Genomic DNA, 13173 nt, shown 5'->3' with positions numbered 1-13173 from the left:
ATGTCCCCCTCAATGAAAAGCAAAGGATGGGAGTTGCACAGCTCCTTTGGAGCCTGCCACACACCCAGGGCATGGTGACAGGGCTGGGACCTCTGCCAGGCCCTGCTGCAGGACAGGGGACAGGCAGGAAGGGCAGGGATGGTGCCAGGGTGTCATTCCCACCAAGCATCCATCTCATGGAGAATGTTTGACTTGGTGACCACAAGGTGCCTCAAAACTCACGTCGTGGCACCATCTGGGGACAAAGTCACCCCAGCGAGGGCTTTTTTTAGGGGATTTCCAGGCAGAACTGTGGACATGGAAACTGGAGGCATCTCCCCTCCCCCAGCAGAACCTGCTCCTCCCCAGGGGACACTCACAGGCAGTGCACCACGGTCCTGCCATCCCCACTTTCCTTCTGCCACCTCTCCACTTGGGCCAGGAGGTGCAGGAAGGACTTCTTGGAGTCGGGAGTGTCTCGATACGCCGACCACCGCAGGTACTGGAAGTGCCGGACCATCAGGTGCCCCTCCTGCAACTAGAGAAGCAAAACTCATCAGCTGGAACCCCTGGGCTGCCCTCATTTACCTCCACTGGAGGTTTGAGGGAGGGCAAGAGGGGTTTGCCAGGCATGGGCAGGGGAGAAAGAGAGGAAAACCCTTTCCTGGTGCTTTAAGTTGGGTAGTTCCTTGAGCTCGCTCTGGTTCCACCACCCCATTGCACCCGGGGAAAGCTCCACAGACATGGTTTATCCCACCTCACACCATCTCAGGCTGTCTCTGTGTCTCCTCAAACTTGTTACCAGACCCCCTGAGCCTCCCCAAGGCTGCTCCATCACATCCTCCTCCTGCACGGCGAAGATCCACGGGGATGTGTTTCTGTCCCGCTCGCTGGAAACCAGGAGGCTGCCGAGGAGCTGCCACCCACAGAGGCAGGAGCTTAATGCCTGGTAATCTGGTTAGTTTGGAAAGCTAATCTGGTTAGCTGGATCCAGGAGGAGGATTAAAAACATCCCTGGAGCTGAACGAGGCCAGGCTTTAGCCCGGCAGATGTGGGGCTCCTGCTCAGGAGTACTGGGAGCATCCGGAGTGTTGGATGGGGTGGGACCACGGTCACACATTCCAGATGCAGCTCAGGGCTTGGCAGCACACATTGGAGGAGAGAGGGGGCCAGGCACAGAGGAGGGGTGCTCAGCTCTGGAGGGCTCTGTCCACCCCATTTCGGACACCTGATGAGCACCAGACCTTCTCCAAGCAGCAGGACCACGTATTCCCATGGCTCTGCAGGGAGCCCCAGTCTGGAGGCTGGGAATTGGGGGCATTCATTGCCCATTCCTACCTGCACCCCCTTAAGAGGGGCTTTTCTGAACCTTTTTGGGGGCTTTTCCTAATCTTTCCAGGAGGTTTGGTTTGGGTCAGTGATGTGGTGTGATGGGCTGATCAATTTGGACTTCAGTTTTTGCTTCCAGCTGGAAGCCAGGAAGGCAGAGGGGGAAGATGAGACAAGTGTAGTTAAAACAGGAGAAAATCCCTCTGCCAGCCCGGGAAGGACAGTTTTCAGATGTGTTTTGAAGCTGAGGTGAAAGCTCTGGAGGACTTGTGACATCCCCAGTGCTTCATCCCAGCAGGCAAAGGCTTGGCACGAAGTGGCTGCAAGCAATCTGCTCCCTGGGGGAATCTCCTCTTAGATCCAGAGATTTCCATCACGCTGCATTTGAATTCAGCTCAGGGTATATTCTACCACCTGAGAGCAGAGCATGTTTGGTGGAGGATTTTGTGCTGACACCCAGGAAATGCCAGATGCTCCCACAGGCAGCGTGAACCAAAACCCTCTTTGTGTTGAGTCCAGATAATCAGGATTTATCTCCTCTGGCCCCAGTCACCCCTCGGAAGCACCTTCCCAGCCGGGCCATCAGCCAGGCTGCACGCTCCTTTCCAAGCTCCCTAATTCCCATCTGCCTGGTGACCTTCACTGGGGCATTGGCCTCAGCCTCTTGGCAACCCTCAGGAGTTTAAAGCCTTCAGGGATGTCAACTCTCCCTGGATGGCTTTTGTAGGTAAAGCAGCTTTTGTTTTTCCACGTGCAGCTCTGCACCCACACGGGCTCTTCATCACAGTCCGAGTCCCTTCCCTGTTTCCCTGCATTTCTCTTCACTTCAGAGCAAGATGAACCAGCCACAAGGTAAAAAACTCGGTGGATCTTCTCACCCTGCAGGAAAAGGGCTGTGCTGGTGCCATGCCCATGTGGGGAGTCTCCATCCTGTGACACACGTGTGGCAGGACCTCCGGGCACGAGGAGAAAGGTCTTCCCACAGTTTTCTAACATCTTGCAAGGAGCTGTGAACTCCAGAAAGGTTGGATGGAACAATGGCAATTCTACAGGGTCCTCTCTGCCAGGAGGAGAGCTGGGGCTGCATCCTTTGAGGGAGCTGGACTAGGCTGAAGACACCAGCATTCAGGGGGGACCTTCTGGCTCTCTCTAACTCCCTGACAGGAGGGTGGAGCCGGGGGAGGGTCAGGCTCTGCTCCCAGGGAATGAGGGAAAGGACAAGAGGAAACGGCCTCAAGTTGCACCACGGATGGTTTAGGTTTGATATTAGGAAACATTTCTCCACCAAAAGGGTTGTCCAGCCCTGGCACAGGCTGCCCAGAGCAGTGGTGGGGTCCCCATCCTAGGAGTGTTCAGAAGTATGTAGATGTGGCATTTGAGGACAGGGGGTAGTGGTGGCCTTGGCAGCGCTGGGTGAACAGCTGTACTCGATATCTCAGAGGTCTTTTCCTACCTAAAAGATTCCATGATTCCATGATCTACAGCACCATTCAGGCAACGACCAGCTCCAGGACTGTGTGGCCTCACTGGGTGCATCATTGTTCTGCTCTCCAGAGGAGTCTTCCAAGAAGGCCCAGAGAGGTTGTGGACTCCCCATCCCGGAGGTGTTCAAAGCCAGGCTGGACATGTCTTGGAGCAACCTGGTCTAGTGGAAGGTGTCCCTGCCCACGGCAGGGAGGTGGAACAAGATGGTTTTTAAGGTCCCTTCCAACCCAGACCATTCTGGGATTCTGGGATTTGCACACAGCAGCTCTTGGGGATGCCCCAGCCCTTCCCCAAAAAAAGCAACCAACCCACCCGCACATGAGCTCATCCAACCCTGGGAGATGCCTGGGGGCATCTGGGCACACATACAGACGCACACGAAGCCCCCCACCCCCTTTGCTGGCATGGAGCCAGAGCAGAGACCCTCACCCGTGTGATGTTCTGGACTCGGAAGAGCCGGGACACGATGTCCTCATCCGCCGCTCCGGACACGTACTCCACCTCCATGGGGCCGTACTGCTGGAGCCCTGGCTCGGGCCAGTACTGCAGGCAGGGCTGTGGGGAGAGGAACAGCAGCTCACCAGGACTGGGAATGCGTGCTGGGACACAGGGAAGGGCGTCACACATGACAGACAACCGGGTGGCTGGTGCTGGACACCAAGGGGGGCTCCCCACAAAGGGGTGGCACCAGGATGGGATGCTGGACCATGATGCTGTTACTCACACAGCACCCATAGGACATGGATGAAGGGATGGATGGAAGATCTCTCTCTCTCAGCTTGTTCAGGGATCAAAGCTGAAAGGTCAGATCCAACCCCAGCATCCATACAGCCCCCTCCCACTGCATGGACACAACAGCTGATGCTCCTGGGGATGGACTTGGCTGGTCCACAAGGATGCAGGGTGGGCTGTGCCCCAGGTCCAGCAAGCACAGACTGGATCTGCACAGTGATGGAGCAGGGCTTGGCTGACCAACAGGACCCCAGGGAACAGCTGGAGCTGTGTCAGGGCAGGCTCAGGTTGGATCTCAGGCAAAGGTTCTTCCCCCAGAGGCTGGTTGGGCACTGCCCAGGCTCCCCAGGGCAGTGGGCACAGCCCCAAGGCTGCCAGAGCTCCAGGAGGGTTTGGCTGATCCTCTGGGGCACAGGGGGTGACTCTTGGGGCTGGGCCTGTGCAGGGCTCAGGGTTGGACTGGATGATCCTTGTGGGTCCCTTCCAGCTCAGCTGATTTTGTGATTCTGTGCTCCTACTCTGCTCTCAAGCCTTGTTGGCATTAGAAGCCACTCTGGCATCAGCAGCCCCAGCAACACAGGATGACAGTTCCCCTCATCCCATAGCCAGGACATCCCACCAAGTCAAAGCAATCCCAGCCTGCATCCCCGGGGAGCAACTCCACGTGTCCATCACGGCCCTGACGGATGGCTCGGTCCAAGGGGCACGGATGAGATTGTTCTCACACTGTGACAGCTGCAAACCAGCATGGACACAAAATAGATGATGTTTGTCACCACACTTTAACAGGGCATTTACCAACCCAGGCCATCCACAGCCTGGGCCCAACCACACAGCAAACCTGTCTGAGAAATAATTGGTTATTAATGGGGGTCATAAATCTCCCACATCTCGAAGCCTTCCAGACTCAGAACTATAATTTGGATATTAAAACTTCCTTCAGCAAGAGACGTAGTTCAAGTGAGGGCTGTACCCTCTAAGTCACCTTTTGGAGCTGCCTGCTGGAAAGGGTGATTTATTACCTGTTGGTCCTAAACTGGTAAACATTTAGGATTCAGCTAAATATTGTAACAGACATCCCTGAGGAAGGGATGTCCAGAGAGGCAGGGCTGGGTAATGAAGGAAAATGGCAGAGGGTGGTGCCAGGGGACAGTGGTGGCTGCAGGGGACAGGGACCTGGGGGAGGGTGGCAGAGGAGCCTCACAGGAGCTGAAGCTCACGGGAAGGCTTTCATTTCTGGACCATGGAATGAAAAATAGGCTGAGAGAAATAAAATCAGGTTTGCTGCCTCCTTCCAAAGCAGCACAGGCAGCAGGTCAAGGGAAGTGATTCTGCCCCTCGGGTGAGACCCCCCTGCAAAGCTGCTCCAGCACAGGAACCACATGGAACTGCTGGAGAGAGTCCAGTGGAGGCACCAAGATGGTCAGAGGGATGAAGGAGCTCTGCTGGGAGGGAAGGCTGGGAGAGCTGGGATTGTTCAGCCTGGAGAAGAGAAGCTTTGGGGTGACCTGATTGTGGCCTTGCAGGGCCTGAGGGGAGACAAGTGCATGGCACAGGATTGCATCCAGATGGTTCTGGAATATCTCCAGTGAGGGAGACTCCACATCCCCTCTGGTCTCTGTTCCACTGCTCAGTCATTGCCCAGGAAAGAAATTCTTGTGCCATTTCATTTTACTTATGTTTTCCACACAGAGAGATATATTCCCAACAGCAAATAACTTCTTTACAGTCTGTTGTAATGAGACAGGGAGAAACCATGAAAATCTCTCAAACCACATGGAATTTGCTGCTTATCTCACTGCGAAGGGCTTAAAAGAGCTGTCGACCTTAGAGGAGTTTTGCTTTACAAAAAGACAAGCACTGCAAACCTGCTGCTGACTCGCCGTCAGTAGTGAGCTACTGAGCTCTCTCCAAAAAATAAACACACTTAAAGCCCCCCTTCGAGGTGAAGGTGCTGTTTGAATGACGAGTGAGAAGGAAACTGCTTTGTGAAAAGAACTTGTGCTATGGAGAGAGCCTCTGCTAGAAATGCAACACCTTCCAGTCAGTTTGTAAGAACAACAGGCTGACAGCACAAAACACGGACATTCACCAGCCAGGAAAACCCTTTGCTGAAGCAGCAGATGGAAAGATAAGTGTGTGATGGACTCAAAGACCAGGGCAAAGATGATGCCCTTCTTCCATCTGCATTACACATGGGTGCCAGGAATCCTTTCCAGCAGTGACAGTCGTTAAAACCAAGTCTCGGAATAAACCGGGCTTCGAAGTAACCCCTTGGATGGCTGGATCCAAGTGCCAGCAGGGTGCCCGGGGCAGCAGGACTCACCCAGGCAGAGTTGGACTGGTTGAGCTGGTTGAGCATGACGATGGAGGTGCAGCCATAGTCATACACCAGCCGCCAGAAGTCAGTGGTGGTGTTCTGCAGGGGGTGCAGGGTGACGATGAAGGCAGCGCTCTTGGTGTAGCTCTGGGGAGAAGGAAGACAGGCACCATCAAGGGCGTGGTGGTGGCACTGGAGCCACCCCCTTCCCCCCCCAAAAAAAAATCAGTGCAACCAGAAGATGAGTGGCACCAGAGCCACCTTCTCCTGGTCTCCCTGGGACAACCTTTGTCACTCCTGGTGAAGGGGAGGTCCAAGTGATCCCTGCCCTCGGCCAGGATGAAAGCACCCACCCTCTGCTCTCACAGGAAAGGCTATTTTGCATAAATAACTAAGGAAAAGGTGCCACCTTTGAGCCAAGAACAAGCAGAAGCCGTGGCTGCCAGAGGGCCCCAGCCCCCAGCTCTGCACCCTGGCCCCAAATGAACCCACAGCATCACCCCCACCCACAGTGTCCCACCACTGAAAGGGCACTGAGAGCAGCAGGAGCAACCACTGCCCTGGGGTTCAATGGATTTTTGGGAGGAAGAAAGAAAATCCCCAAATAAAAGATCCCTAAAAACTGCAAGGAAGTGGGGGAGCAGGGGTGTTGGAAATTACTGGTGATGCCAGACCTCAAGTGCTGTGTCCAGTTCTGGGCCTCTCATGACAAGAAGGACATGGAGGGGCTGGAGTGTGTCCAGGGAAGGGAACGGAGCTGGGGAAGGGGCTGGAGCAGCAGGAGCAGCTGAGGGAGCTGGGGGGACTCAGCCTGGAGAAAAGGAGGCTCAGGGGGGACCTTCTGGCTCTGCAACCCCCTGACAGGAGTGGGGAGCCGGGGGGGGTCAGGCTCTGCTCCCAGGGAACAAGGGACAGAAGGAGAGGGAATGGCCTCAAGCTGTGCCAGGGGAGGGTCAGGTTGGACATCAGCAGGAATTTCTCACTGAAAGGGTTGTTAAACATTGGAAGGGGCTGCCCAGGGAGGTGGTGGAGTCCCCACCCCTGGAGGTGTCCAAGGAAGGACTGGATGTGGCACTCAGTGCTCTGGGCTGGGGGACAAGGTGGGCATCAGTCACAGGATGATCTGGAGGTCTTTTCCAACCTCAGTGATCTGTGATTCTTTCTCCTTTGTACTTAAATGAGAATCCTTCCCTTGGTCATCCTGCCACCAGCTCACCAAGCTCAACACTGCTTCAAGCAGACTCAAATTAACAGTTGGGCTCCAGCCCCACCAAACACAGACCCAGCACAGCTCTCTGCTGACTGGGGGTCCTCTGGCTGCTGCAGAACCTCCTCATTCCACCTCTAGAAATGCCTTTATTGAGCTGTCCCCAGCCCTGCCCATGGGCAGCAGTGAGGTCCTGGTGCCTGGTGAGAGCTTTCTGCCCTTGAGGAGGGGGATGAGAGCAGCAGATTCCACCAGGGGCTGCCCAGGGTTTGCCTTGGCACCCACATCTTTGGCACAGGTGTAAGTGAGAGCAGCTGGTGCAGAGCAGGGCACGGCTCCACTGGCACCACACAATGTGGCACCAGTGACAGGCAGCCAGACCATCTGACAGATGGACAGACTGACTTGAGCAAACCACTTTGGCACTTAAAGAAAATGAGACTTTTCTTTTTTTCTTTTTTTTTTTTTCTTTGCCCAAAGAGGGAAATGGGTTTTATCCCTTCAGCGAGAATTTCATCCTCGGGGCTTTTTCTGTCTATAAAAAAATATTTTATTTGCTGACCCTTTAGCAGAGATTAAGGGAGGCTCAGTGATGCATAAAAATAAAATGGATATGCAAACAGCAAGCAAGCTGAAAACAAAGCTCCATCCTAATGCAGCCCAACAGGAGACACTCCCCACCACCAGCAGCCCACTCCACTTTCCAAACTGCTTTTGCTGTGGGAGCAGGGATCAGGGAGATGGGATCTGCTCAAAGATCCAGTGGGATAAATCACTCGTGGGATGGAAAATGCAAGGCTTGGCCTGGTGTCAGTGCTCAGCTGTGACCAGGAGGGTCTAGGGAAGGTGTCCAGGGTGTGAGGGGCTCAGTGCTGCCCGTGCAAAGCACCCCAGCTCCTTTCAGGGAGAGGAAGGTGGGTTTGGTGATAAATGGCCCATCCCTCAGAGCCTGCAGCATCCTCTCTGCTCTGCTTCGTGACCATCAGCAACCAGGGAATAGCTTTGCCACCACAGGGGTCCCTTCTGACTGGCCCAGGGGGATGAACGGTGGCTTTGGGAGCAGTTCAGAGCCCCTGAACTGCAGCAGGAGGAGGGACAGGAGGATGCACAGCAGGATGCTGGCAGCACACAGGGGGCTCAATGCCACCAACCCCTCCATGAGCTTCCTCTGCCTCCTCTGCTCCACTTTCCCTGCAAAATACTGAAGCCCCTCAGTGCGTGGCTTGCGGGGGGAGGTGATAAGTTCTTTCTGGATGCTGTTACACAGAAGAAGGGGTGCAGGTTCCAGCAGTCCCAGCCCTTCCTCCCCCACAGCTGCCACGAGCCCTCGGTGCCCTGGTACAAAACGAGGCTGGAAATGCAAACCCAGCCACGAAAAGCTGCCTGAGACAACCCACGACATCCCCTGGGGAGGAAAGGGGGCCACTCACATCGGTTAAGGCCGCGTTGATGTAGTTGTTGCTGTCTCCATCCACGGAGATGAGGAAGGGAAGGCATCGGTCGGGCGGCAGCACGTCCATGCTGCGGTTGCGCTCCCGGTTGCGGGGCAGGAGTGCGATGCTGCACTCCTCCACGTCCAGGTGTGGGGTCACCGAGTTCAGGGTCTGCGGGGACACACGTCCCTCCCCCTCAGCACAGGGCCCAAAACCCCTTCCTGCTGGCCCCACGGGGAGTGGGCACCAGGAGGGCGAGGGGAAGAGGGTCTCGCAGAGGTTTCGGGGCCGCTCACCTGGAACTCCTCCCGCAGCTGCGAGGAGTTGCTCTGTGGCTCAATCCTCACCATCTCCTTGTAGGTGGGCTTGAACTCGCTGGCGGGGATGCTGGTCTCCCCACACAGACAGGCCTCCAGGATGGCATCGTGGATGAAGATGTACTGCTCCTTTTGGGGGGAGAGGAGACAGGGCTGAGCCTCCCCCTTCTCTGTGGTGACAGCAGCCCCGTGTGTCCCCGGCTGTCCCCAGTGCCCGCTCACCTCTGTCTGGATCATGTTGATCCTCCGTGAGCAGAGGGTCTTCACGCAGTTGTAGATGTCCACCACACCCTCACACTCAGCCATGTCCAGCATAACGTCCAGGACGATGTAGCAGCCGGTTCTCCCCGTGCCAGCACTGGGGAGGGAGGGGGGAAACACAGCAAACACACTCCCAGTCTGTGCTGGCACCCACACACAGCCCAAAGTGCTGCTGGGCACCGAGCAAGGTCGGTGTATGGACCCTGCCCATGAATGTGGGGGCAAATGGGGTCCAGGCAGGGCTGCCAGGACCTCACACACCTCCATAACCACAGCCTGGCTTTGCCTTACACCCCCCCCAAACACCACTGCAGCAGCCCCAGGGGTGTGTGATGGTCAGGCTGTGGGGGGGCACTCGTGTTTAAGGTTCATTTTTACTGTAAGACAACAAAACACATGCATTTTGCAACAAAACTGAGAGCTAAACCACCTGAGTGCCAACAGTGCTCCAGGATCCCATCCCAAAAGGGCAAAGGAGGGCTCAGCACCAAGCCCTGGGAGAGCAGGGAGGTTCCCCTGGCATGAGCAGGTCTGAATTCCCCCAGGGGAGACCCAGCAGGATGCCCAGAGCCAGCCCAGCAGTGCTGATATCCCAAACCCTGGACTCACAGTCCTACTGTTGCTGTGACCCCCCCCATGACGTGTCAGCAACAGAACCACCCCCCTGCTCCTTTCCTACAGTCTTTTCCAGTGAAATACTAATTTCTGGGGCTGATGAATCACTCGTGGTGATTAGCAGTGATTACAGGCTTCGGGCACTAATCACCCTGGCTGTTCAATGAAGGCTGATGAGGCAGTTGACAGGGAGAAATCAAATCAAATAAAAAAATCCCTCCCACTCATCAGCTGCTCGTTTGCCCAGCGGAGGGAGAGCCATTAACCCATCCCATGGGAATGCCAGAAAGCCACCACTGCTGCTCAGATGTGCCACTGGTGTCCTCCCAGCTCCAGCATCCCAGTGGCTGAGCCTGTCCCTGTGGGTAACCCTGGGAAAGGGGCCGTCCTCTGTCCCCCTTCCCTCTCCCTTCAGCCAGCCCCAACATCTGACCATCAGCAGGGGTCAAGCTGCCCGTCCCCCTGTGTCACCCCCACCCACAAGGACAGAGTTGTGTCATCAGTAGCAGGTGCTGTGGCAGCCCCAAAACAGGGCTGTTCCCCCTGGACTAGCCCCAGCCCCCCATCCCTGCTGCCACCAGTCCAGGGGTGACATTTTGCAGGGGTGACATCATAGAAGGACATCAAGGCCAGGCTGGACAGGGCTTGGAGCAACCTGGTCTAGTGAAAGGTGTCCCTGGTCTAGTGAAAGGTGTCCCTGCCCATGGCAGGGAGTTGGACTAGATGATCTTTAAGGTCCCTTCACCCAAACCATCAGCCCCAGTTCCCTCCCTGCCTCAGCCTCTCCTCACTAGAAACCCAATTTACCCCTTTCATATCTCCCTGTTGAATATTTCAGCATCACTCTGAGATTTCAGCCTCGTTCAGAGCCCCAGGACACAGCGTGCTCCCTGCCCCCCATCCACGCCCCCCAAAGCCCATCCCAGAGGGGGATGGTTCCCCCCAGAGCTGGTTCTGCCCCATGGCCATGTCTGTACCTGCAGTGGATGACAATGGGGCCGGCATCGGGCGGGGTGGACGCCTTCACCCTGCGGATGAAGGCCAGCAGCCCCGTGGCGTGGTAGGGGACACCGTGCTCAGGCCACGACATGAAGTGGAACTGCTTCACCTCGTGCCGGGCTGAGTAACCCCTCTGGAAGGGAAGGGTGAGAAGGCAAAGTCATTCCAATTTTCTCAGGAATCCGTGATTTTGCCAGCTCAGCATCCGCTCAGGTGAACCATACAACAGCTCCCTCCTCCCTGACTGCAGGAGGGTTAAAAAGCAACCAAGGAGAAAGAGGAGGAGACAGCAGCAGCCTCAGGTCTCATTCCATGAACATCTTTGCTCCCTGCCCTATAACCAGGCAGCAATTCGATATCCCTGTAGATTGAGGGGTAAATTGCACTGGCTCCATCTCCAGTTACCAGCCTGGAGAGTGATGGCTGCATCACCTCCAGCCCAGGGGAGAGGAAAGCATCCTTCTCCCCCACAGCACTCACACAGTGCTGACAGGAAATTAAACACTCACTCACTGCCCAGACCAAGCAGACACTCACTGCCCAGACCAACTAAACACTCACTCACTGCCCCAACCAAGCACTCACTCACTGCCCAGATCAACCAAACCAAACAGACCCTTACTCCCTGCCCAAACCAACCAAACACTCACAGCCCCAACCAACCAAACACTGACTCCCTGCCCAACCCAACGCGGGGCTGAGCCGCTCACCCAGCACAGGGTGCAGAGCCAGGGGAAAGGCAAAGGAAGGAGCTACCGGTGTCCCTGGGTTCAGAAGCTGCACCTCAGCCAGGGCTGAAAGCCCCATTTTGGGTTAATAACTAGGGTATTGGTCAGTGCCAGGCCGTGGCTGGTGGTGGGAGCTGTCCCTGAGGGCAGGGTGGGCAGCAGCGGGGCCGTACCCTCTCGAGGGCGAAGGTGCGCACAGCGTACTCAGCCAAAGTCTCTGACTCCACCAGGGTGATCTTGATGTCCCCGTACATCTCCGAGTCATCTGGCCAGTATTTGGAGCACTTCACCTGCAAGGAGAGGATGGGATGGAGTTTTGGCTCTGTGGAGGTGGCTTCTTGCAGAGCTGGAGCCTGGAGGGAAGGGATGGGGTGAGGTGCTTACCCGGCCCACCTCCACCAGCTTGGTGATCATCACGATGCTGGAACAGTGCTCCTGCCACACCATGCGCCAGAAATCGTACACCATCTCCTGCTTGGGCCCTGTGGGAGGGAGGAAAGGACCCCAGGGATGGATGGGCACCACCAGCAGAACCCAGCGCCGGCAGCGCCGCGATGCCACCGCGCCCTCCCTCCTGCCTCTGTGGCACAAACACCCCCCCAGCATTTTAGAACCCTTGTCCTGCAGGGTCGTGGGGGGTTTTGTGGTGCCAAGGGGTGGAAGCTGCTCCACAGTGCCCCTTGTCACCCTTTCCTGCCCCAGCAAGGTCAGATCCCACCAGGGACAAAAGCCAGCTGCTAAATGAGGGGCTGCAGAACTGCTGGCTGAGAGAGGGCTGCGGGAGCAGGGAGGGGGATGTCACACTCACCTTGGGTGGCTATGAAGTGGTTGGACCTGTGGTAGCCCTGCAAGGGAAGCAGAGACATCAGTCCTGAGCTGGGGGGGACACTGGGACACCCGAGAGCTGGGGCACAGCCCTGTAAGACACTTCCCAGTCACCCAACTGGTCCTGCCCACCAGCACAGTGCTGCCCACCACCGCTGGAGGAGGAGCTGGAGCAGTCACCCAGCACCTGGAACACCCTGTCTGGGAGGGTGCACCTCCTGCATTCCATGGGAGACTCATATAACTCATCCCTGGTCTGCACCAAAACCTTTAGCAGCACCCAGAGGGCATCCCAGGATCCACCAGCTCCTGCTGCCACAAGAGCCCCACTAATGACACCCCATCCCACAGCAGCCACACGGTGCTGAGTGACATCCCTGCTCCCCTTCTTCATCCCAGCTGCTTACAGGCACCATTCCCAACTCTTAACAGGGACATGCCAGCCCAAAGAGCACATTCCAGCCGGGCTGCTGCCAAAGGGACCATGGACCCAGTGTCCCACTCCTTGGCCATGGGCCCAGAAGAGTTAAACCACACCACACATACGGAGGTGACAGTGGCTTCTCCATCCCCCGTGGCTCCTTTCACAGGGGATTTTGTGGGATGAATTCAACCCCTCCTCTGAGCACACGGGCCCTGCTTTCCCTGTGCCACACAGACCTCGCTTTCCCCTTCCCCGCACCATATCCAGGTTTATCCACACATTTTCCCAGCCTGCCTCTCCCTGATGTTATTTAACAGCACACTGCCCAGGGCGAGGCCTGGCAGGAGATGGGAGCAGAGAGAAGGGAGGAGAGGGGGAACTATCTACTTACTTCTCGGTTAATCCGAATCTTAACGATCCCGTTGGGACACAGGTTTGAGAGAAAAAGATCAGAGACAGAGACATTAGTGAGGCCCAGATCAGAGAGAGAGGTTAGAGCACACGACCCAGAGCAGGTCA

General features: G+C 56.4%; 1 protein-coding gene across 1 annotated transcript; it reads right to left on the bottom strand.

Annotated features, from left to right (window-relative positions):
* Positions 1-328: 328 nt before the first annotated feature.
* LOC113960889 (receptor-type tyrosine-protein phosphatase U-like) lies at positions 329-13168 on the bottom strand (the record flags this gene model as incomplete). The annotated part of the gene is made up of 11 exons (XM_027670755.1): positions 329-517; positions 3223-3348; positions 5852-5992; positions 8483-8656; positions 8782-8931; positions 9025-9160; positions 10656-10810; positions 11579-11695; positions 11790-11887; positions 12214-12250; positions 13046-13168. Coding segments are annotated over 11 exons (1419 nt in total), but the record flags the coding sequence as incomplete, so codon positions are not given.
* Positions 13169-13173: the final 5 nt, after the last annotated feature.

The sequence above is a fragment of the Neopelma chrysocephalum genome, unplaced genomic scaffold (assembly GCF_003984885.1).
Source record: "Neopelma chrysocephalum unplaced genomic scaffold, ASM398488v2 Primary Assembly neopelma1_96929, whole genome shotgun sequence".
NCBI classification, from domain to species: Eukaryota; Metazoa; Chordata; class Aves; order Passeriformes; family Pipridae; genus Neopelma; species Neopelma chrysocephalum.
Note: the sequence above shows the minus strand (reverse complement) of the source record. Positions and strands in the feature narration are given on the sequence as shown.